At 32.6% G+C, this 22,162-nt stretch overlaps 1 protein-coding gene across 1 annotated transcript in view; it reads right to left on the reverse strand.

The window, feature by feature from the left end:
- Nucleotides 1-585: 585 nt before the first annotated feature.
- The window catches only part of SI (sucrase-isomaltase), a 95,037-nt gene continuing 73,460 nt past the window's right edge, over nt 586-22,162 (reverse strand). Inside the window, exons 37-47 of the mRNA XM_032172262.2 lie at nt 19,377-19,510; nt 17,286-17,320; nt 17,084-17,200; nt 14,800-14,948; nt 12,546-12,630; nt 12,410-12,466; nt 11,560-11,684; nt 8,284-8,372; nt 4,147-4,196; nt 3,395-3,559; nt 586-730 (exon numbers count right to left, since the gene is read on the reverse strand). Coding sequence (XP_032028153.1) covers nt 662-730; nt 3,395-3,559; nt 4,147-4,196; nt 8,284-8,372; nt 11,560-11,684; nt 12,410-12,466; nt 12,546-12,630; nt 14,800-14,948; nt 17,084-17,200; nt 17,286-17,320; nt 19,377-19,510 — 1,075 coding nt within the window. The 3' untranslated portion in view covers nt 586-661. The remainder of the gene's footprint in view (nt 731-3,394; nt 3,560-4,146; nt 4,197-8,283; nt 8,373-11,559; nt 11,685-12,409; nt 12,467-12,545; nt 12,631-14,799; nt 14,949-17,083; nt 17,201-17,285; nt 17,321-19,376; nt 19,511-22,162) is intronic.

Genomic DNA, 22,162 nt, shown 5'->3' on the forward strand with positions numbered 1-22,162 from the left:
TGTCTGTAAGCCATAGAGACTGCCACCATCAGCACTGGATCTGCTAATGCCTTGATATCAGGCATCCCAGCTTTCAGAACTGTAATAAATAAATGTTTGCTGTTTAAGCCACCCAGTCTATGATAAATTGTTATAGCAGTGCAAGCTAAGACAATTTCCATTAGGAAAATAAAGACAAAATGCACATTTTATACACTTACATTTTTTATTCTCTTTTGCTAATTAAATGTACATACTAAGAAATAATTAAATCTTGAGATAATTGTTGTTACATATCTTAAATCTGCTAAACGTTGAGAAAAATATAGTATATAATTTATAATTATATAAAATTTTATTTAATTTAAAAATCACATGTTTAAATTATATCTTAGCTATTTACATACATGTTTAGTAACTAGTTTACAATTGTAGCTGATACTTAACGAGGATAAATAAGGCTATTCAAATTTTGTTAAATATGCCTTAAAATTGAATCCAAGTCACATTACTATAATAAAATTAGCATTATCATTGATGTACGCCATGAAATAGCTTTTCAATGTTATGAAAGCTATACTTTGTAGAGTACAAGAACCAAGTGAAGAGGGAAAGTTGTAAGTGCTGTGAAACTTAAATCCTGGTGTTTTTTCCCATTGACAACTAAAATTGATGGTGATCTTCATGACCAGTTGATTTCTATTGGTTCTTCTAGAGTAATATTGTGCATGGTCAGATCAATATCTAATATCTAAAAAAGTAAAATGATAATTAGTTGTTTAATCGGAACATTTTTCTTATTTTAATGAATGCTATTTCAAAAAAGTTTTCTAATAAATAGTATATACCTTTATTTTCTTTTATATCTTGAGAAATTTTTACTCTCAGAAAGTTTGCAACCATTTCAGCAACAATTTCACCCAACCTATCCATTTTACCTAAGGTTAAAATAAATCTCAGAAAGGTGAAGTTGCTGTCAAAAGATACTGAAAAACCCAAAACTCTCAGCCAATTTTATTGATTTCTATGACTTTACTCTTTTCACATAATGTCAAAATATCGAGTTATTTATAACTGCACTGCATGAATCTCAATGCATCCCTTTGTCAAGTATTATCCAGTCATTTTCAGCCAAAGTTTAGATTTAAAAGTGTTATTTTACCTCAATCAAAAAAGATTTTATGATGCTTCATTTATTGCCAATGATTCAATTTTGCATGTGTTACTTTATTTCACTGGAGATAATCTGAAGTAGACTCTAGAGAGATTATTATCTCTGTCATGGAGATTATTAAGTTGCTGTAGTCAAATGATCTTCTGTCGTAGTTTCACGATATGAGGATTTCAGGAGACTTTACCATTGCTGCTTTTTGTCCAATGAACTGACAAGATTTTCTGTGCTTTAGCTCAGAAAGTTTGGATTCAGTCATCAAATACGCAGAGAAGGGGAGGTGAATCCTTTACTGCCTACCACATACCAGGCCCTTTCATAAAGGCTTTATAAAATTTAATCTTCCTTAAAGCACAGCACATTTGGATTGATTTACCACATTTGATAAATTAATTTAAAAAGTAATAGTTAAATAATTGAGTATTCGTTAGACAGGTTTAAAACAGATCCATCTTATAACAAAACCTAAACTAGTTTTTTAACTTAAATGTAGAAAGCAAAAATACACCACATAGATTTTAATACTTTTTACAAAAGTTAGCTGGACATAATTGTTACTAGAAAAATGTTTTTACAATTATATTGCTAGAGCAATTAAATAATCTCTTGCATATATTAAAGGACAAGGAGGGTGGAGAAAGAAATTGACCATCTTCTCTTCCTTTCCTATGTGTCTATGAAGGCTTGGAAAACTAATTGCTCATAAATATTGAGTTTACTTAAATGCACTTAGAAGGAACTGCCCAGAGTTGTTAGTTAAAGTAAATGTATATTTCTTCATCACTGAGGTAATGAAACACTGTCAAATATTTGTTCTCAACACTTAAAATTCTTTGTGAATGTTTTTAAAGAGAACAGAAAAAAATGATTTTTAATGGTTTGTTTTTATGCCACATATTTGATAAAATCGACCTTGAAATAACACACCCAAATATTAAAATATCTTATTTGGCATTGTTTATTTACTTTATTTTTACCATAAAAGTTGTGAGCTTAATTTTCACCATTGTAATAGCAAATAAAAGACAAGATATTATTTAAGCCAAACCATCTTTTCTTTATCTGATTGAACATTGAACTGTGCAAAAAAAAATGATTTCTAATTGTGATTGATAACTATTGAGTAGTTATTCTGGGGAATTAATTTCCTTCTTTGGAGACCTAATTTCTTTGTCAGCTACATAAGACTACTGGACTAAATCAGGTATTCTGGAATTTTATAAACCAGTCAAATTTTAAAAATAAAAATATGAATGTAAGGCACTAAGATATTAACTTTTATTTTAGCGAGGAAGGACATTAAATATGTCAAAGTTGGGAAATTATATTTTATATTTCCCATCCTTGATATAGTTTTAAGAAAAATAGCAAGTTGTAGTGCAAAAGGAGTAGGGAAAGCATAGTTCCATATTAAAGGGAAACCCCACTTGTCAACAAAACAGCAGTAGCAGTAGGATATGGAAAGACAGTTCTGTTTAATCTGACATCCTCTTACACCAGGACCTAGCAGTGTCCAAATATATATATATATATATATATACACACAAATTTACACAGTTTTAGTAGTGCATAAGTAGGCTTAAACTTAAAATGATCACCTAAAACAGTTAGCCGTTTTCTAGAACATGTGTTTGAAATTCACCTTTGCAAGCCATAAATTCACAGAATGTAGAACTGGAAGGAGCTTAAGGGATTGATCATTTACTTGCATTTTTTTTATTCAATTGGATAGAATAATAGGCCTAAAATTTTTTGTTCAAAGTAAAGAGCTAAATACTGGCAGCAATGATGCTTTAACACAAGAGTCCTGACTCCTTGTGTAGTATCTGTATCATATGTATCACACTCCTGTATTAATGGGTGCTGACAGTTTTATTAAGTTTGCAAGAATTTTCAAATACATTTTCAAGACATAGTCAATGTGTAAATGCAGATATCTTATTTTTAAAAAGTATTTTCTGAGGCACTTTATCATACAGGGATAACAGTTATTTAAAGTTTTAATTTAATTTTGCTTTGATTGTATCATAATAAGAATAAAATAGATGTCATTAGATTGATTCGTATGACAGTTTACTAAGGATAATAATAAGGAAATAAATATGGAGGCCTAATGAAAAGGAATATATGAAGAATGTCATAATTGACTCATAATTATGTTTCTTACGGATGAGGGATATAAGAAGTCCATGTAGATGTTTTAAATACGTACGCTTTTGAAAAATATTTTCTTACATTACTTACCGTCTTGGTAGTTTCATTAAAAGGAAGCGAATTTTTATTTCCGTTATACGTTAGAGTAACTGCGTTGACAGTAGTATTTCCTTTCCCCCATACATGAACGTACCCAAGCCTCGTTTCACTTTTATTTATGTAACCTCTTTTCAATATAGTGCTTGTTAAGGTGGTCTATAAATAAAGAAAAAGGAATAACATAAACACTTTATTTGCAAAAGCAATTAAGTCTTTAAAAATATGTCTGTTAACCAAAAATGTATTTCATAGTACAATAAATTGTTTGTGTATTTGATATAAGGTATTTTATATAATAAACATGAATAAAACTTCAAATATTCTTCCTTTTTTCCTATGTATCTATTTATTGAGACAGGGTCTCCCTCTGCCACCCAGGCTCACAAAGTTTGGATTCAGTCATCAAATATGCAAGAGAAGGGGAGGCGAATCCGTTACTGCCAGGCTGGAGTGCAATGGTGCAGTCATGGCTCACTGCCATCTCGAACTCCTAGATTCCAGCAACCCTCTAGCCTCAGCCTCCTATGTAGCTGGGACTACAGTTGCATTCCACCATACCTGGCTAATGTTTTTATAGAGATAGGGTCCCATTATGTTGTCCAGACAGGTCTTGAACCCCTGGCCTCAAGCAATCCTCCCATGTCAGCCTCCCGATGAACTAGGATTACAGGCATGAGCCACCCCACCCAGCTGTGAACTTCAAATATTCCTTAACAGAATTGCATATAAATAATCTTACATACCTGATTTAAATTAAATTGTACAGATAAATATAGGTCTCTTTCATAGGTGTCTGTAGACCGAGAAAAAAATGTGATATATTTTTATTTCCAAAGAAGAACCATAGTAAATACCTGTATACTTTGCTTTTCTTTCCCAGTATAAAAAGTAGCAAATAGTATCAAGATGTACCTATTTTTTCTCTAAGCCTATTTAACTAATTCAGATACAATCCAAGGAGCCTTGGAAATGAAGGATGAGTCACCAGGTAAGGTCCTAAGAGGACAAGCTAGGTGGCGTATGTGTGTGTAGGGGTAATGATAAAGTAGTAACAGGTTGAAAATCATTTTCACACACAACACTGGGAAGGTGGCAAGAAGTGCACAAGTAGTGCAAGAATAAACAGAATTCAGTGATGATAGCAATCGACACTTACTTGCCACCTTAGTGACTGACAAAATAATATAAAGGAAAAAAGAACATGGTAGCAACACATTCTAGTGTCATTTGAAAAAACAAATTCAATAGTTAGAGATTGTTACAGGTCAACTAAAATTAAACTGGCAAAATATAGGTTTATAGCCACCTCTTTAAGGTATAATCATTATTTTTTAGTTTTTATTTTTTTGAGACAAAGTCTGGCTCTATTGTCCTGGCTGAAGTGCAGTGACACAATCATGGTTCACTACAGCCTGGACCTCCTGGGCTCAAGCAATCCTCCCACCTCAGCCTCCTGAGTGGCTGGGACTGAGGTCATGTGCTACCATGCCTGGCTTTTTAATTTTTTTATTTTTGTAGAGGCAAGTTCTCCCTATGTTTCCCAGGTTTGTCTTGAACTCCTAGACTCAAATGATCCTTCTGCCTTAGCCTTCCAAAGAACTGAGATTACAGTCATGAGCCACCATCACCAGTTTAAAGTATAATCTTGCCATATTTAAAACCCATTTTAATGATCATCCTAGAGGTAAAACTCGTTAAGTTCTTACTATTTGCCAAATTCTAAATACTTTATCACTTTACTCTAAAAGATATTTTATTATTATTCCCACTGTATAGAAGAGTAAAGTGAGTTTTAAAGCAGTTAAACAAATTGCCAAAAGTAAAAAAACAAAAAAGCTAATTACTGTCAAGGTCTGGAATCAAGCCCAGTTTTCCTTGACTTCTAACATTGTGTTTTTACATAAAAAAACAAATAAGCATACATAAGATAGAAAGAGCAAAGTAGAGACAAATAAAAGAAGTATTGGGGTAACATTGAAAAAGCAATATATTTTTATTCCCTTCTCTACTTATACATATCAGGGCTGTATTCATTAACCCACTAAAATTAATTTGCTATTGATTTTACCTATACTAAAATGGATATTCTGCCTAAGACTTTTTTGTGTATACTAATATGTATGGCTAATTTAATATGTATTACAAGACATATTAATGTCAGTATTCCTTAACCATTTTAGTTCTTATTTTCAAATATACAATTACAACTTAAGTTTTCATGAACAATCTTTTAAGTATAGAATTCTGAGTTAAAAAAGCAAAAGTGACAGCTGTTATGAAGATATGGGTAGCTTTGTTGTTTTTAATAAGAGGAAGAAAGATCTCACATATGATCTTGGTCAAGGACACATATATAACTATTTCATTAAGATAAGTAGAAAAATTAACATTTTACTAAGCTATAACTTTATTAATCAAGAATGGTTAAAATTTACTTAATGTTAACAAGTTTTAGGAGAAGTTCATTTTGATTTACCTTTAATTATTTCAAGATAATATGTTACCACATTATAATATATCACAAAATTTGAACATATTTGTTTAAAAGAAAGACATCATTTCAGATTGGATGCCCATCAACCAGATTGTTGTGTTTGCTGTGAGAGAAAACCTCTTTGGAGATTCTGATCTAACAAATCCAGAGAATAAGTTTTTGCTATATATGGTTTTTGCTGTTAACTCAGGAAATTTCAAGGGACTATTTAAAAATATCTATACTAAATTATACCAAATATACTGATATTGTGAAACATAACAAAATAAGTAGATCCAATTGGCAAAAAAACAATTTTTTATACTTGCATGAGGAGATCATAGAGAAATATTTGGATTACGCTCAGGCACTTTCCAGTGATTACAAAAAGTCTGCCATGAAACTTGCATAGGGTAAAGTCCACACCAAATGTTTTCATCGATGCTGTAGTTGGATAGGAGGAGCTGGAGAAAATTCTAAGAGAAGCTTTGTCTACCTAACTGATGAAATGAATTAACTTAATTTGTTAATTATGAGATTCAAAGATCCCAAGTTGCATACTTAAACTCTACACCCCTGGGAAATTGTAGGTAAATTTCCTGCTGGACACAAAGGGAAAGGCTGAAAACTTCATAGACCCTCAGTCATTGCGGTAATGAAGGTCAGAGCTCTAAAAGCAAAGGACTAACTTGTGTTGATATCTTCATTTTCTAAGTCACAAAATGTTAAAAAGATGGATTTATTTTTCCCAAGAGTCTTGCTCTCTAGCATATAATTCTTATATCAACTTTATTACACTTATTTACTAACGGATTATCTCTTACGGTTGCAGAATATTAACTATGATGTACCTTAAAGATAAAAGATGCATGTCTTTGCTATTAAAGAAAAAACTATTATCTTCGGATAAGTTATTTAAATTGCGGAGAACTGTCAACTTCACACAGATGTCAGTTTTTATGATTAAAAGTTTGTGTCAAGAAAACGTTGAGAACGCTCATCTAGTAGTACTGACACTATTAAATGGCAGTCAGTAAACCTATCCTCTATCAGTGTTTACATACAGTATAAAAATATCCTATGGGAGATTTCTGAGTTTCTCCTAAAATTAATGAAACTTGAATGAGTCCTATAATCTGCATTCTTAGCAAGCTGTCCCAGGTGTTTCTGATAACAATTGTTAATGGACTTCACATGGCTAGTTTAGAAGTTTAGTGTGGTCTTGAGGAACAGTTGTGAATGGAATAAGCCTAGATCTAAATTAAAATATATCTCCTCATGTAAAAAAAATGCTAAAAACTAATAACAAAAACAAGCAAACAAGCAAAAAGGGTAGATATAAAAACACAGAAACCAAATTTACTTGAGATTGGTTTCTGGACTACCTCCTTGTTGTAGAGGCACCACTTGTACATTTTGGGGGCTCAAAAAGTGATTTCTCAAAATAAAAGTCCCAGAAGCAACACTGGAAGCAAAGTTTCTCTCTGACCTCCTGCCCTCCTGTCTCTTGCTCCTTATTCTCTAGTTATAGAAACTAGAATTCCTTTTCCCAAAGGCGAGTCACAGAAACTAGAGCCCTTTTCCCCAAAAGCTAGCTATAAAGCCTAGAAATGTTACTCTCTTTTCCTGCTTTTCTGTGTAACAGCTGGCCATGAAGAAGTTAACAACCTCCTTCCAGAGGAGTCTTACCCCATACCTGAGAGGAAGAAATGCTACAATTAATAGGCCAACAAGAATCTGGACAGGCCTTGCTAGATTTCCTCACTCAATCTATTTCCATTAGCTTATACCCTTTTTGTCCAATCACATTTCTACATGGCAGTTCCTGTTTCATTGAACCTAGGAATAAAGCCTGAGAGCATTCTCTGTATCTTTGGGCCTTTATTCTGAAGGTTCCTGTTTTACATAAAACTATGATTACACATGTTTGTTATGCTTTTCTCTTGTTAACTTGTGTTTTGTTATAGAGGTGTTGGCTGTGACCCTTATGATAAATGAGGAAAAGTATCACCCCTTTTTGTCCCTATAGCATCAATATTTTGCACATATAAAAATGTGGTTATTCAGTTAAGTTAACTTTATATATATGCCAAGTGTCTATTATGTGAATAGCACTGTGCTAGCTTCTGGAAGTACAAAGATAATAGATACATAATTCTGCCCACACAAATTTCTTACCTAGACACTTACCATAGGCATTGACTATATTTAGGATAAGAGAAGTCTTTAAATGTTTTTGACATTGTTTATCTATTTAAGTTGATTCAGTGAATTTAGTAAAATCTTTTAGCCTTGAATAATATTAATAGCTTTGTACTCAGCTTCCAAAGAACAATAATAGATAACATAAAAGTAATGTGATAGAATATGTCATCAATTAAATTTATCTACTAAATCGAGCACTCACCTATACTCTCTCCATCATCCCAAAACAGAGAACCCTGTGCCATCTGATTATCATCTGCAGCAACAATGAGCTTCATGTATTTTTGTCGACTATAAGAAAGAAAGATATAATTTTACCCATGTCTGTAGAATAGCATATGTCTAGTTATGATATGACATCCACATAAGGATCTATAGGAACCCAAGCATTAAGGAGTGTGCAAACTGACTTAGACTAAGAAAATTAAAGCATTTCCATTTTTCTAAATTAGTTAACAGGAATGATATAAAACAATAAAATTCTTCATATTTAGGCCGGGCGTGGTGGCTCACACCTGTAATCCCAGCATTTTGGGAGGCCCAAGGCGGGTGGATCATGAGGTCAGGAGTTTGAGACCATCCTACCCAACATGGTGAAACTCCATCTCTACTAAAGTACCAAAAATTAGCCGGGCGTGGTGGCAGATACCTGTAGTCCCAGCCACTTGGGAGGCTAAGGCAGGGCAACTGCTTGAACCCGGGAGGTGGAGGTTCCAGTGAGCCAAGATTGCGCCACTGCACTCCAGCCTGGTGACAGAGCAAGACTCCATAAAAAAAAAAAAAAAAATTCTTCATATTTAATAGGAAATATCATGCATGTCTTTTGATCTCAAGATTTCATGTAATGTAACAAATCAGAAGTGGCCTCATTGAAAGTAATTAAAACCACATTAATTTTATTCATATATTTACTCATGCTTCTCTTGGGTAATCCTGTCATTAACCATTAAACATGAAACAATTTTAATAGCATTTTTAAATCTTTTATGACTTAAGCCTTCCTCACATTTCCACACATAAATCACGGAGTTATCACTGGTTATAATTAATAAGAATGTATAAAGTAGCCTCCAAGTTCTAAGTTCTATCTTTGTAATAGAGAATACCTTTCAATCATGTTCCTGCATAGGGCTATTTGTGAACTAAATGCTTGCTTCCATGTTAAATCTCCAGCAATCTTTGAGAAGCAACTTGATTTGGCAGCCTCATATTGTTTGAAATAATTTACCAGGCCAATTGTTTTAGCTGTCTGCCTTTTCTAATCACAAATGTTGAAGAATGTATAGCCATGGAAGTCTCCTAAAATTTCCAGAATCTCTAGAGTTCAAATCTCCACAGTAATTAGATATTTTCCAGTGAAATATATTAACATACCTTACCATGAATATGTATATGAATTTCAGTTCACAGTCACTGGGGTTTAAATATAATTTAGAGACATCAAAAATATGACTTAACCTGCAATTTCCCAACATATACTAAAACTTGTGATTAGAAAGAGTTTTACAACTCTTTCATGTCCTTTGCAGGGACATGGATGAAACTGGAAAACATCATTCTCAGTAAACTATCACAAGGACAAAAACCCAAACACTGCATGTTCTCACTCATAGGTGGGAATTGAACAATGAGAACTCATGGACACAGGAAGGGGAACATCACACTCCGGGGACTGTTGTGGGGTGGGCGGAGGGGAGAGGGACAGCATTAGGAGATATACCTAATGCGAAATGACGAGTTAATGGGTGCAGCACACCAACATGGCACATGGATACATATGTAACTAACCTGCACATTGTGCACATGTACCCTAAAACCTAAAGTATAATAATAAAATAAAATAAAATAAAATAAAATAACATAAAATAAAATAAAGAAAGAAATGAGATACAACCCAGGTATCTCATGGAGGAAACTTAAATGCATATAACTAAGTAAAAAATGTTAAATTGAATGTTACATACTATATGATTCCAACTATATGACATTCTGGAAAATACAATATTATAGAGATAGTAAAATATCAGTGGTTGCCATGGGTGGAAAGAGTGATGAATAGGTGGCACACAAAGGATGTTTAGGGCAGTAAAACAATTCTAAATGACACCAGTGGTGGATGCGGGTCATCATACATTTGTTTAAACCCAGAGAATCTACAACATCAATGGTGAACCCTAATGTAAACTGTGGTCTTTGGGTGATAAGTGTTAGTGTAGGTTCAATGATTGTAACAAATGTGCTACTCTTATGGGGGGTGTTGAAAATGAGAGAGGCTATGCATGTGTGGGAGAGCAGGGGATAAATGGGAAATCTCTGGACCTACTCAATTTTGCTGTATAAAACTGCTCTAAAAAATAAGTCTTTGAAAAACAGGTTCATAAATATTTCATGTTTTCATAAAGTGATCTTCATAATACTAGATCTTCCACACGTCAGAAGCGGAAAAGTAGGGTAAAAATCTTGTTGAGGCAGCCATTCAAAATATAAGACATTAATTTGTCATTACTTCTGCATATTATAGACAGAGATAATAAAGTTTTCGTTTATATTTTTATCTGGGAAGCTTTCTTACTTTAAGAGGGAATATCCTGTTGGAAGACAGTTTTCCATGGGTCTCTTGCATTTTTATACGTCATAGGGAGAGGCATTGACAGCCTGTCTTCTGAGCTGTCTTTTCAGGGATGTTTTAAAAATGAATTGAGTTCATGTCCTTTGTAGGGACATGGATGAAGCTGGAAACCATCATTCTCAGCAAACTATCACAAGGACAAAAAACCAAACACCGCATGTTCTCACTCATAGGTGGGAATTGAACAATGAGAACACCTGGACACAGGAAGGGGAACATCACACACCGGGGCCTGTTGTGGGGTGGGGGAGGGGGGAGGGATAGCATTAGGAGATATACCTAATGTTAAATGACGAGTTAATGGGTGCAGCACACCAACATGGAACATGTATACATATGTAACTAACCTGCACGTTGTGCACATGTACCCTAAAACTTAAAGTATAGTAAAAAAAAAAAAAAAAAATGAATAGCATTGGACGGCAGGGTTTTTAAAAAAAATTCCTAATATTTCTTTTTACTATCCAATATGAAAAAGATAATATCTTTTTTTGAAGCAAATAATGGATAGATTTGTTTGTAGTCTTATTAAAGACAGGGTTTTCCTAAACTTGGGGTTCCTTATTTGTGACACAGACCTCTTACGTGTGCAACGTCTGCCTGGGTTGCTCCATGTCATCCCCATGGGACTTGGTGGAAAAGAAAACCTGATGCTAAGATAAAGTTCCTGTTTCTTGCTATGCCATAAACCACAAACAGTTTTGTCTCTGACCTGGCATTCATGGTACTGAGGCAGGCTAATGTACTAGCTTGGCGATGGGTTAAAATTTCAAACCCTTTCTATTTCTTAACAATGATAGCATGATGTATCTCAAAATTTAACCTGAGCTTTGTAAACAGTTCATTTACCTGTAAAATGTGTTTTGAGCTGGCTCTTGACATGGTAGGATGTGACCACCACGGACATGTAGGTTTATTGTCTCATAAGGAGCACTAAATGTTTGAAATTGTCCTCTGACACCAATATCTATGCCCTGGAAATGAAAGGGATGGAAAGAAGAACAGGTAGAGCAAGAAGTGGAATCATCAGCAACATTGGTACTTGAGGATATACATTTAAAAAAATCAAATGATACATTTTTAAATTAAAAAATTAACATTTATTCAGAAAATCTTACTTTGTTTCACTATAGTAACCATTTTACTACATATATATGTAGTAAATATATATAATATATATATATCTCATAACATGATGTTGTATACCTTAAATACACACAGTGAAATTTATTTTTAAAAAAGCATATCTTTAGAATCTGGTTAAATATAAGTCTTTATAATAGCTTTGAAAATCATTTATAGCATTGTTTTTGTGGTGCTCACATGCCTAAAGTGTGTGGATTTTTGAAAGGTCACAAAAGCTCTGCTTGACTTGCCATGTATATTATTCTTGGAAGGACTGCACTACCTTTAATGATCATTTTACATATCCAATAAAAGACAATTATCTTTTTGTGTGTAATGTGTAATTACCATGTTTATTTGCTAAAATAAATCAATGACTACATAACAAACTGTAGCAGAAGAAATTAACTCTCTTTCACTGTGGATTAATTCAATTCAGGTATAATTTACTAGACATATGTTACTTTCCACTCTTTTTAAGTGGAAAGTAAATCCAACATACCATTAATGAAAAGGCTAGGGCCAATTACCCATTTCTGTTTAGTCAATTCCCCAGAATTCCTTAAATACTTACTGTATGGTAGTTAAACCAGCGAGCATTGGGGACATAGGCATTTACAGTTTGAACATACTGGAATGTAAATAAATAGCCATTAGTTGTATATAAACCAAAGAAAATTTTGTAAACAAAAATATGTGGTAGAACTTACAGGTTCTAGTACTGGGGTAACCATAAATGCTGGACCCCATAAGAACTGCTTGAATATATCCCAGGTTGGTTTTTCATCAAAGAACCTTGACAAAATGATCACAAATAATTAAATTAAAACAAATAACTTTCTTCTGAATACCATAAAATCATTATTCAAATCACATTTTGTAGTATAGACTTTTGTGGATTAAAATAAAAACAAAACTGTAAAAAAATTAAAAAATATATCAGTTGGAATGTAATAGTACAATGCTCAGCAGTATAATACCTTATGAGTAGGCCGGGCGCAGTGGCTCACGCTTGTAATCCCAGCACTTTGGGAGGCCGAGGCGGGTGGATCACGAGGTCAGGAGATCGAGACCACGGTGAAACCCCGTCTCTACTAAAAATACAAAAAATTAGCCGGGCGTGGTGGCGGGCGCCTGTAGTCCCAGCTACTCGGAGAGGCTGAGGCAGGAGAATGGCGTGAACCCGGGAGGCAGAGCTTGCAGTGAGCCGAGATTGCGCCACTGCACTCCAGCCTGGGCGACAGAGCGAGACTCCGTCTCAAAAAAAAAAAAATAATAATAATAATAATAATAATACCTTATGAGTAAATCTAGACTATGACTAAATTTCCTGAGAAAACAGAGAATTGTTATGGACATGTAACATCAACTAAATGAGCAATTACTTTGGAAGGGAACTAATAGAGGTACAAATATTAACTTTGCCTAGTATATGATCAACAAATTAAAAAACATATTAAAAACACTGGAAGAAAATTGTGAGACATACTGTAAGAATTTTAATTCATTAATTTTAAAAAGAGTTTGCTTATCTTACTTAATAAACTCTCTAAATAGTAGATTTACATGTTCCTAAAGGCTCTGTAACATGTTAATGGATTTCTGAATTTGAGGTATAAATGGCTAGGCAAAACAAAGTTGTTTTTTGTTTGTTTGTTTTTTAATGATTTAAGAGCCACTACTAAATGTTCACATTTCTTCTCCAATTGAAATGAAAAAGAAAAGCTGATTCTTAAAATTTGTTTGTTCTTTTGTTGTGGTTTTGTTTTGCCTTATTAAAAGCTGAGATTAATGATGAATTGGAAAGATGGGCTTACTCCTCCATAAACTCACGAAAGTAGAAACCCAGGTATTCTCAATAGAACAACAGTCTATATAGTTAATAATAATATTTCTGACTAGTGATTCAGCCCAGAGCTGATACTCCATTATCCTGGGAAGCAAATAGGAATAACAAAAAGGGGTAAAGTCTGTAAATAAAAAGGAGATCAATAAAATGTTATCAGAAATAAAGAAGGGATTATGGTAGATGATAAATTAATAAAGGAACCAGAACATAATTTGAATCCAGAAAGAATCTTTTGTTGTTGTTTTAGGAAAACTGGATTGCTTATCCTATCATCAAAAGAGAAGGCATACCAATTTACTTCTTATTTTGGTAAATTTACTTTGGGTATTGTTTTAATTTGGGTAAATACTTGCCTCTTTTAAATGGGCTTATCAATAGTGAAATCTAACAAATAATCTCATTCAATTCCTCTGGTAATATAGGGTGCTCAAAAAGCTAAATATACTGTGATTATTCAGAGATTTTTTGTTTTTATGTTTGATTGCATGCTTTGCTTTTTGTAATATCTACAATAAAAATTTGGTTGTAATCAACTTAATAAAATGGGTGAAAATTTTTGCAAATACGCTCCATGAAATAGAAATTTTAAGATTTGGTCATATATAAGTTTGAGCTTTCTTTAAGAGGTGAATCCGAAACAAATTTATAAGGATAATGTTGAAACTGTTCCTGTGTATCTTATTGGGATACATCAAGGAAAAGGTGGAATAGTCTCCAGTAAGACATCTGTATATAGTAGATTTACATAACAGCAGTAAACCTTGATTAATTAAATCATGAGGGGCATTACTTATCTCCCTAGAAATGTTGAGAATACTCAATGTAAGCACACATACAAAGCATGTAGAACAATACCTAGTATACAGTAATTATTCTGAAATAGAATCATTACTTTTTAATAACTAATTAATGTGGTTCATTCTTTAATGGCTTATGCTAGTCTATTTATTAATGGACATATTTGTGTAAATGCTTTATTAATAAAAAGTGTATGCTAATATAACAATGGAAAAATTGCCAATCTAAAATATTTTATATTGCACTATAAGAGATGATTGGGTAAATTAAGTGAAAAGTATCTCTCTGTGATAAGAGAAAACAAACTTTGTACTTACTCATGCAAAAGGGGTCGGATAACAGTGCCACCATGAGCATGAATTTCATGCAGTTGTGTGTAGAAATAGGGCAATAAGGTGTATCTAATATTTAGAATATTCCTTGACATTTCAGCAAAAGTTTCATTCCAGGAAGCGGGATCTTGTCTCTGAAACAAAGCAAAATAACATAGTTATAAGCTTTGGTCCTTGTTTAAGTCATAATATTCATATCCATATTTGAAGAACTAAAAAGTAAGAAATGATACTAACTGATTGTCATGTGCCATGTACTTTCTTCCCAAAATCTTACACAATAATATTTCTATCACATGATAAAGAGAAAACGTACACAATGTTTTAATAAGAGAAATTCAAATTAAATCCATGGCTTGATTTAGTTTAAGTGAACATACCCAAAGAAAAGTTCGCATTTTAATGGATGACAAATATATTTTCAATTAGGTGATAGTCAGTGTTAGAATGATAAGTATAGGAGATAAATGAAATGATAGGCTATCCAAAGTAGATTGAAATAAACCCAGAGAAGCAGAGCAAATGATGGTGACCATGCACATTGTGGGTCCTCAGGAGAAATGAACAGATTATGGTACTAAAGAATACTAAAGAATACTAAAGAATACATAGTACAGATAGAAGAGAAGGCATAAAGTTGAATGACAGGAAATAATGTGCCTGAGTGTGCTCTGGAATGCACACTCCAGCTCAAAAGACAAAATTTTTAGTCTAAAATTTAGAATGGATGATTTAAAGTCTACAAAAAAGTTCTTGCACATATTAGTTAAAAAATAATAGGCAAGAAAAATTATTACTATTTTATATTTTGATTTGCACCAGGGGAATAAGCAAGGCTACCACAAAGCTCGAGGTAACATTTAAATGTTTTTCGTTGACATCAGCATGACTGGGGCCCTTTATAGTTGTGTCATATCGATGATGATTCCAATTTTTCTGTATTTTAGGAGTAAGAAAGTTTGAATGAAAATTTAGTGTCACAGCTGTTATATGCAGTATTAGAATACAGGAAATCTTGAAAGTAAAAACGGTCCAAGAACTGTTAAGCTGTATGTAATCCTATTGCTGGTATTTCCAAAGTTAAATAAGAAGAAAAAAGGCAAAGATCATATCTGTTGCTTATTGACCTCATTAATATGATTTTAGTTTTAACATGTTGATACACAAGCATCTAATTCTAAACCATACAATTCGAGTAAAACATTTCAATAGTTCATTTGTACCAACTCATATTTAAACTTAAGTAGAGCTTTCTATCCTCTAGATTTTTATTTAGAAATACTTCCTCAGTGTTTTCCTCCTTCTGCATTTGAATTTTCCTTAAAAACTCCAACCACATTACAATCATTGGGTATTTTACTTTGTTGCTCCCATGTGGAATTCTCCATACATTTATATTGGTTACTGTTCCCCATACCCATCTCTGCTCTAGTATTCCTTCATTTAATACCTTTCTGAGCACTTTTCCTAAAGCAGAATCTCTATAAAACTCCATCACTTTAGCTTATTCTATTTTCCCTTATAGACATTTATTTGTATCTGACCTATTACATATACAATGGTCTATTATTTATATCATTTTTTAGAATATGTTAATCATTTGAGCAAGGACTTCACAAATATGAAATAGTATACTCTCAATAATGAATCTCTGTCCAAGCTTTCATTGATTCATGCTCTACTTTCCCAATATTACAGCTTTCTAAATTGCATTATTGACAGCAAATTTTCCTGTTGAGATATTACTGTTTCATCAAGTTATGTCTCTATTGTCCAACTTTCAAATTCTTTCAAAACACTGTTCCATTCTGCCTACAATCTTTGTATTTCAGCATTTTCTAAAATAAATCCTACTCTCTATTTCTACCCAAGTTTCCAGTAGGGGGGGCCATATAGATTTCACAGCACATCATGAGCTCTGCCATTTACTTACTATAGGCAGAATACATCTTTAAAAGACCAGCTCTGTCTTCAATCTTTCCATCATGTGCATTTTGCTAATTTATCATTTTTCTGTATTTCTTCACTGAAAGCATCATGAAATTTAGTGCTTATTTAGATATTGGCTCTAACTGTTCATACTCTTCCATAATTTTTAGTAATGTCTCCCCAGTTACTCAAAAAAAGTTCCTCCAGACAATTTCCTCACTACTCCAAAATTATATATAACATCAATAAATATGCCAGCTAACCAAGCCATGTACACTAAAGTATAATGAAGCGTAGCCCAAGTAAGAAAATATTGAAAGTAAATGTAGTAATTACATACCCTAGTATTTGCAATGTTGTGATTCCTTGAGTATGGATAAAATGCTCCAAGTTGCATCCAGCGGGTACAGAGATGATATTCTGAGTTGTTGAAAAAACCACAGATGTCTGCTCCAGTCTAAAATATATTGCTATATTTAGTTAAATTTGAATAGTTTATGAATATTTTAAATTATGAAGATAAAAGGAATAAAACTACTTACATATGATATTCCAAAGAGACTAAATTCCATCATACCTGAAAAAATTAGAAAAAATATCTTAGTAAGTTATTATTTCATGTATTTTAATATTGCTTTTATTTCTATTTATGAAGTTCTGTTTTTAATAACCTCCAAACATGAAACATTTTTCAGATTATTAATATAATTATCTCATAATGCTTCTCATAATGCTCACACATTTTGACTTTGTAGAATTTATGATATTTACAAAACCAAGATACTATAAGCTTCCTTGACACTTGCAAGGTAACATATTCAGAGAACAAATATATTATAAACACATTATAGTGTGAGAAGAAAGTGGTGTCCACAGTTTCATTTTTGAAAATAAAGATACTATTTCTGCAGTTATTTAACTATAGGTCTCATTGAACTATAGTTTCAATTTGTTTCAGACTATCATTTGAAACAACTTGAATCATTCTTATTAAACAAATCCTCTAAGGAGTAATCAATTCTATAAAATAGAATGAATGTGATTTCTGAGCTTTTATTTTAAAGGAATATTTCTAAGAATTAATTGTTTTCCTTGAATTTATTTATCCATGGTGAACAAATTTTAAGACTAAACATAGAGCACAAAAGTATTGCCCTATTAAAATGATAATGTCTTATTTAGCACTTATTCAACTATTGTCACAAATTTCTTTCCAAATTTGGTTCGAAATGTTTCTTTTTTTTTTTAGCATCTATCAGTGATTTATATTCCCTAGAATCTAGGATCTTTTAAATTTCAGTTTCAGAAGTACATTTGCAGGTGTATTGCTTAGGTAACTTGCTTGTCACAGGGGTTTTGTGTACAGATTATTTTGTCACCCAGATAATAAGCATAGTACTTGACAGGTTGTTACTCAATCCTCACCCTCCTCCCACACTACAACTTCATATAGGCCCTGGTGTCTGTTGTTCCTTTCTTTGTGTCCATGTGTACACAGTGTTTAGCTCCCAGTTATAGGTGAGAACATGTGGTATTTTGTTTTCTGTTTCTCTGTTAGTTTGCTTAAGATAATGGCCTCCAGCTCTATCCATGTCCCTTCAAAGGCCGTGATCTCATTTTTTATGGCTGTATATATTCCTTGGTGTATATGTACCACATTTTCTTTTCTTTTTTTTTTTTTTTTTGAGACGGAGTCTTGCTCTGTCGCCCAGGCTGGAGTGCAGTGGCGCGCTCTCGGCTCACTGCAAGCTCCGCCTCCCAGGTTCACGCCATTCTCCTGCCTCAGCCTCTCCGAGTAGCTGGGACTACAGGCGCCGGCCACTACGCCCGGCTAATTTTTTTGTATTTTTAGTAGAGACGGGGTTTCACCGTGGTCTCGATCTCCTGACCTCGTGATCCGCCCGCCTCGGCCTCCCAAAGTGCTGGGATTACAAGCGTGAGCCACCGCGCCCGGCCCACATTTTCTTTATTCAGTCTACCATTCATGGGCATTTAGGCTGATTCTATGTCTTTGGTGAATAGTGAATTGGTGAATTCCATGTCTTTGGCGAAGAGTGTCTTTTGTGAATAGTGTTGTAATGAACCTTCTTGTGCATGTCTTCATGGTAGGATAATTTCTATTCCTCTGGGTATATAACCACTAATGGGATTTTTGGGTTGAATGGTCATTCTGTTTTTAGCTCTTTGAGGAATCATCATACTGTTTTTCACAATGGTTTAATTAATTTACACTACCAACAACAGTATATGTGTCAACTTTTCTCAACAATCTTGAAAGCATCTGTTATTTTTTGACTTTTTAATAATAGCCATGAAATCTAGAATTTCTACTCATTTCTCTTTATTAGCTCTAGATGTTATCTTTGCCAGCTCCTGCCCTTTTCAGCAAGGAAACTCAGGCCAATAACAATGACACTATTTCCTCAAAATAAACTAGTTGCAGATGATTAGTTTCTACACAGCAGCTTCAATCCAGCTTCCTGCCCACTGTCTTTTTCTGATGCTATATGTCATAAAGTATGATGTGAAGAACAAAATTCTGAGGACTTATAAATTTTATGACCTAGCACCAGCAAAAGTGAGTATCTAATAGAAAACAAAAAATAATAATAAATATGGTGACTTTCACTTACCAATGATCGATTTGTCCATGTTGTCCCATCGTGCATAGTTGTCTCCAAGCCAGTGTCCTCCCCATCGTCCACTAGTAGGATACGTGGAACGAGAAATTACAATCCCTCTTTTTCCGGTTGTCTTCTGCAATGCACTAATACAGTAGAGAAGTATTTTTGAGTTTTTACGTGAGATATTTTCTCCAAATATATCTACTTATGACTACTTTTGTAAAAAAAAATAGTGATTTGTGGTGCTTATATTGTCTGTTATTACAACTGGCTCTTGATAAGTTTGTCTTCTCTCATTAAATTATAAAATCTTCAGAAGCATAAAGGACATCTTTTTCCCTTTCGACATTTACCAGAGTGACATGCAGATATTAAGAGGCCTTTATATATTCCTTCAATGAATACAAGTTAAATCAACTATTAATTGAATGAAATCAACAAATTCATCACATTGAGCTTTTTATTTTACTTTAATGTATTTTTAATAAAGGCTTATACTCTAACTATTCATTGCCCCAACGCCTCTCAACCATAACATATCAACACTTAATGTACATATTACTGTGCAGACAATGCCTACTATCCTACTCTTTGCTTTAAAGGTTTAATTTGAAGAGAGCAAAGTATTCTTGGGTCTTAAAACTAAAAAGAATTGCTCAATTTCAAGTGTAGAATCTATTGGAAGTAAGATCTCAACAGAATGGGTTGTGTAAATGAAATCATATGATTTATTTCCCTTCTCAGTCTTTGGAGAATGAATTTAATGACATGCATGTTAAAATATGTTCTAGTTTTAGAAAAAAAAATTTATTTTTATATCATCTTTATCTATTTTCCTCTATCTCCCTTTCTTTTCCCTCTATCTTTCTCTCTGACTGAACACAGATTACATTATAAGAGTATTAATAACATTTTACTCTAATATTAGTTGGAAATAAAAATTTTATTTTTATATTACTCAAATAATTTGAATATGAATAAGAGCTGCAGAACTATCTTAGAAGAAGATACCACAAATACATAATTAGGCAGACTTCACTGGGCACTAACACATTATCAACAGTATTGAATCATTTCCTTGTTACAGCTAGATCCTATGTTTGTGTGTATATAAAGCTCCTTCCATGACACCTTGAGATTCCTAAAATGAAGCGCTATACTTTAATCTTCCTTGCATCCCTTATATCTAATGCAATGCTTGGCATGTAATAGCAGCTCAAGAAAGTTCAGAATTAACAAATGTCTCAAGTCAAAAGTACAGGAAACTAAAAATGTATTAAACAGACATAATATATTGAACCATCGCTTGCTAATAAAGGCAATATTGTGTTAGTTAACTTAAAATTTTCTACTTCTAAATTGTCACTCTTTTAAAAAACCAGTAAAAGAAAATGATCTTCACTGCTTTATTTTTTCATAACAAATATAAAAGAGCCATTTAGGAGTATTAATCTTTTAAATATATGTTACATATATTTTGTGAAATTTAATAAGAAATAAATATATAAATATGAAGAGTAATAATTGGTGATAATTCTATAAATCGATATGAAAATGTATTTTTGGGGTTTAGTTCATTTGGAAACAAAATTAGTTTAGTTTAATATAAAAATTATTTGCAAGGACAGGGTTGTAAAAAATTCTTCATGTGTTCACATGCAAGAAAATTATGTTTCTGGAGGATTTTTTTTTCTCTATTATATATTTTACACTTCAAAAAATTCTTTACTGATGCTTTAAATTAATAGCTGAATATATGCTTATCAGGTTGATAAGGATTCTACATAAAGTAGTTTCACACAATGGGTACAAAGTTACAGTTAGATAGGAAGAATAAATTTAGCAAGATGACCATAGATAATATATTGTATATTTCAGAATAGCTAAAAGAAAGAATTTTAAATCTTCTCACTACAAATAAATGATAAACATCTGAGAAGATAAATAAGCTAATTAGCCTTATTTGATCATTTCACACTGCATAATGTATGAAAACATCACAATGTACTCCATATTTACTATTATTAATTGTAAATTAAAATAAAACTATAAAATAAATGAAGTATTTTCATAATAATTTTCTCTTAAGGGAATTCTAACCTCTTATATAAGAGGAATCTCCTCCATAAACCCTCACACAGAATATGTATTTGACGACACTAAAGATAGAAAGTTCAAACACGGTAAATATATTCTAATTATTTCCAACAGTGTTTCAATCTTACAAATTGTACAGTCACAATTAACTTAGTTTAAGTTATTCTTGAGAAACACCTTTAAGCCAGAAGAGTTTGTTCTTTGTTACCACTTGACATTGGAGAGTTCAGCTTATAGGAAAGAGATATTTTTGTTGTGTGTTTATTATTGCCTACATGAGCATTTTCTTGAAATATATTTTAAAAATTAGAATATATCTTCAATCATTATAAAAAAGTTTTTTATAGAAGTAAAACCAGAAACTCTACATGTATATTACAAAAATGAAATCTGTGAAGAGAATACTAAATTTAAAAATTTAAAACATTTTTAGCCTTCCTACAATAAATTAATATCTTTATTTTAGTCATAGTTTCTAAAAGAAAATGTTAAATTAATTAATGTGACTATTATATTTAATTACTGATGAAATCAATTTATAAACATTTTCCAAACACTTCTATCTCATGATTGGACGATGTTCTCATGATTGGATGGTGTTAAATTATTTTAGCATATGGACTGGTGTATAGTAGAGGAAAGAAAGTTATTACAGAATTGTTATCCTCAATTTTATGAAAACAACTCTTTGAAAAATC

Source organism: Hylobates moloch, unplaced genomic scaffold (genome assembly GCF_009828535.3).
Source record: "Hylobates moloch isolate HMO894 unplaced genomic scaffold, HMol_V3 SCAFFOLD_13, whole genome shotgun sequence".
In the NCBI taxonomy this organism is placed as follows: Eukaryota; Metazoa; Chordata; class Mammalia; order Primates; family Hylobatidae; genus Hylobates; species Hylobates moloch.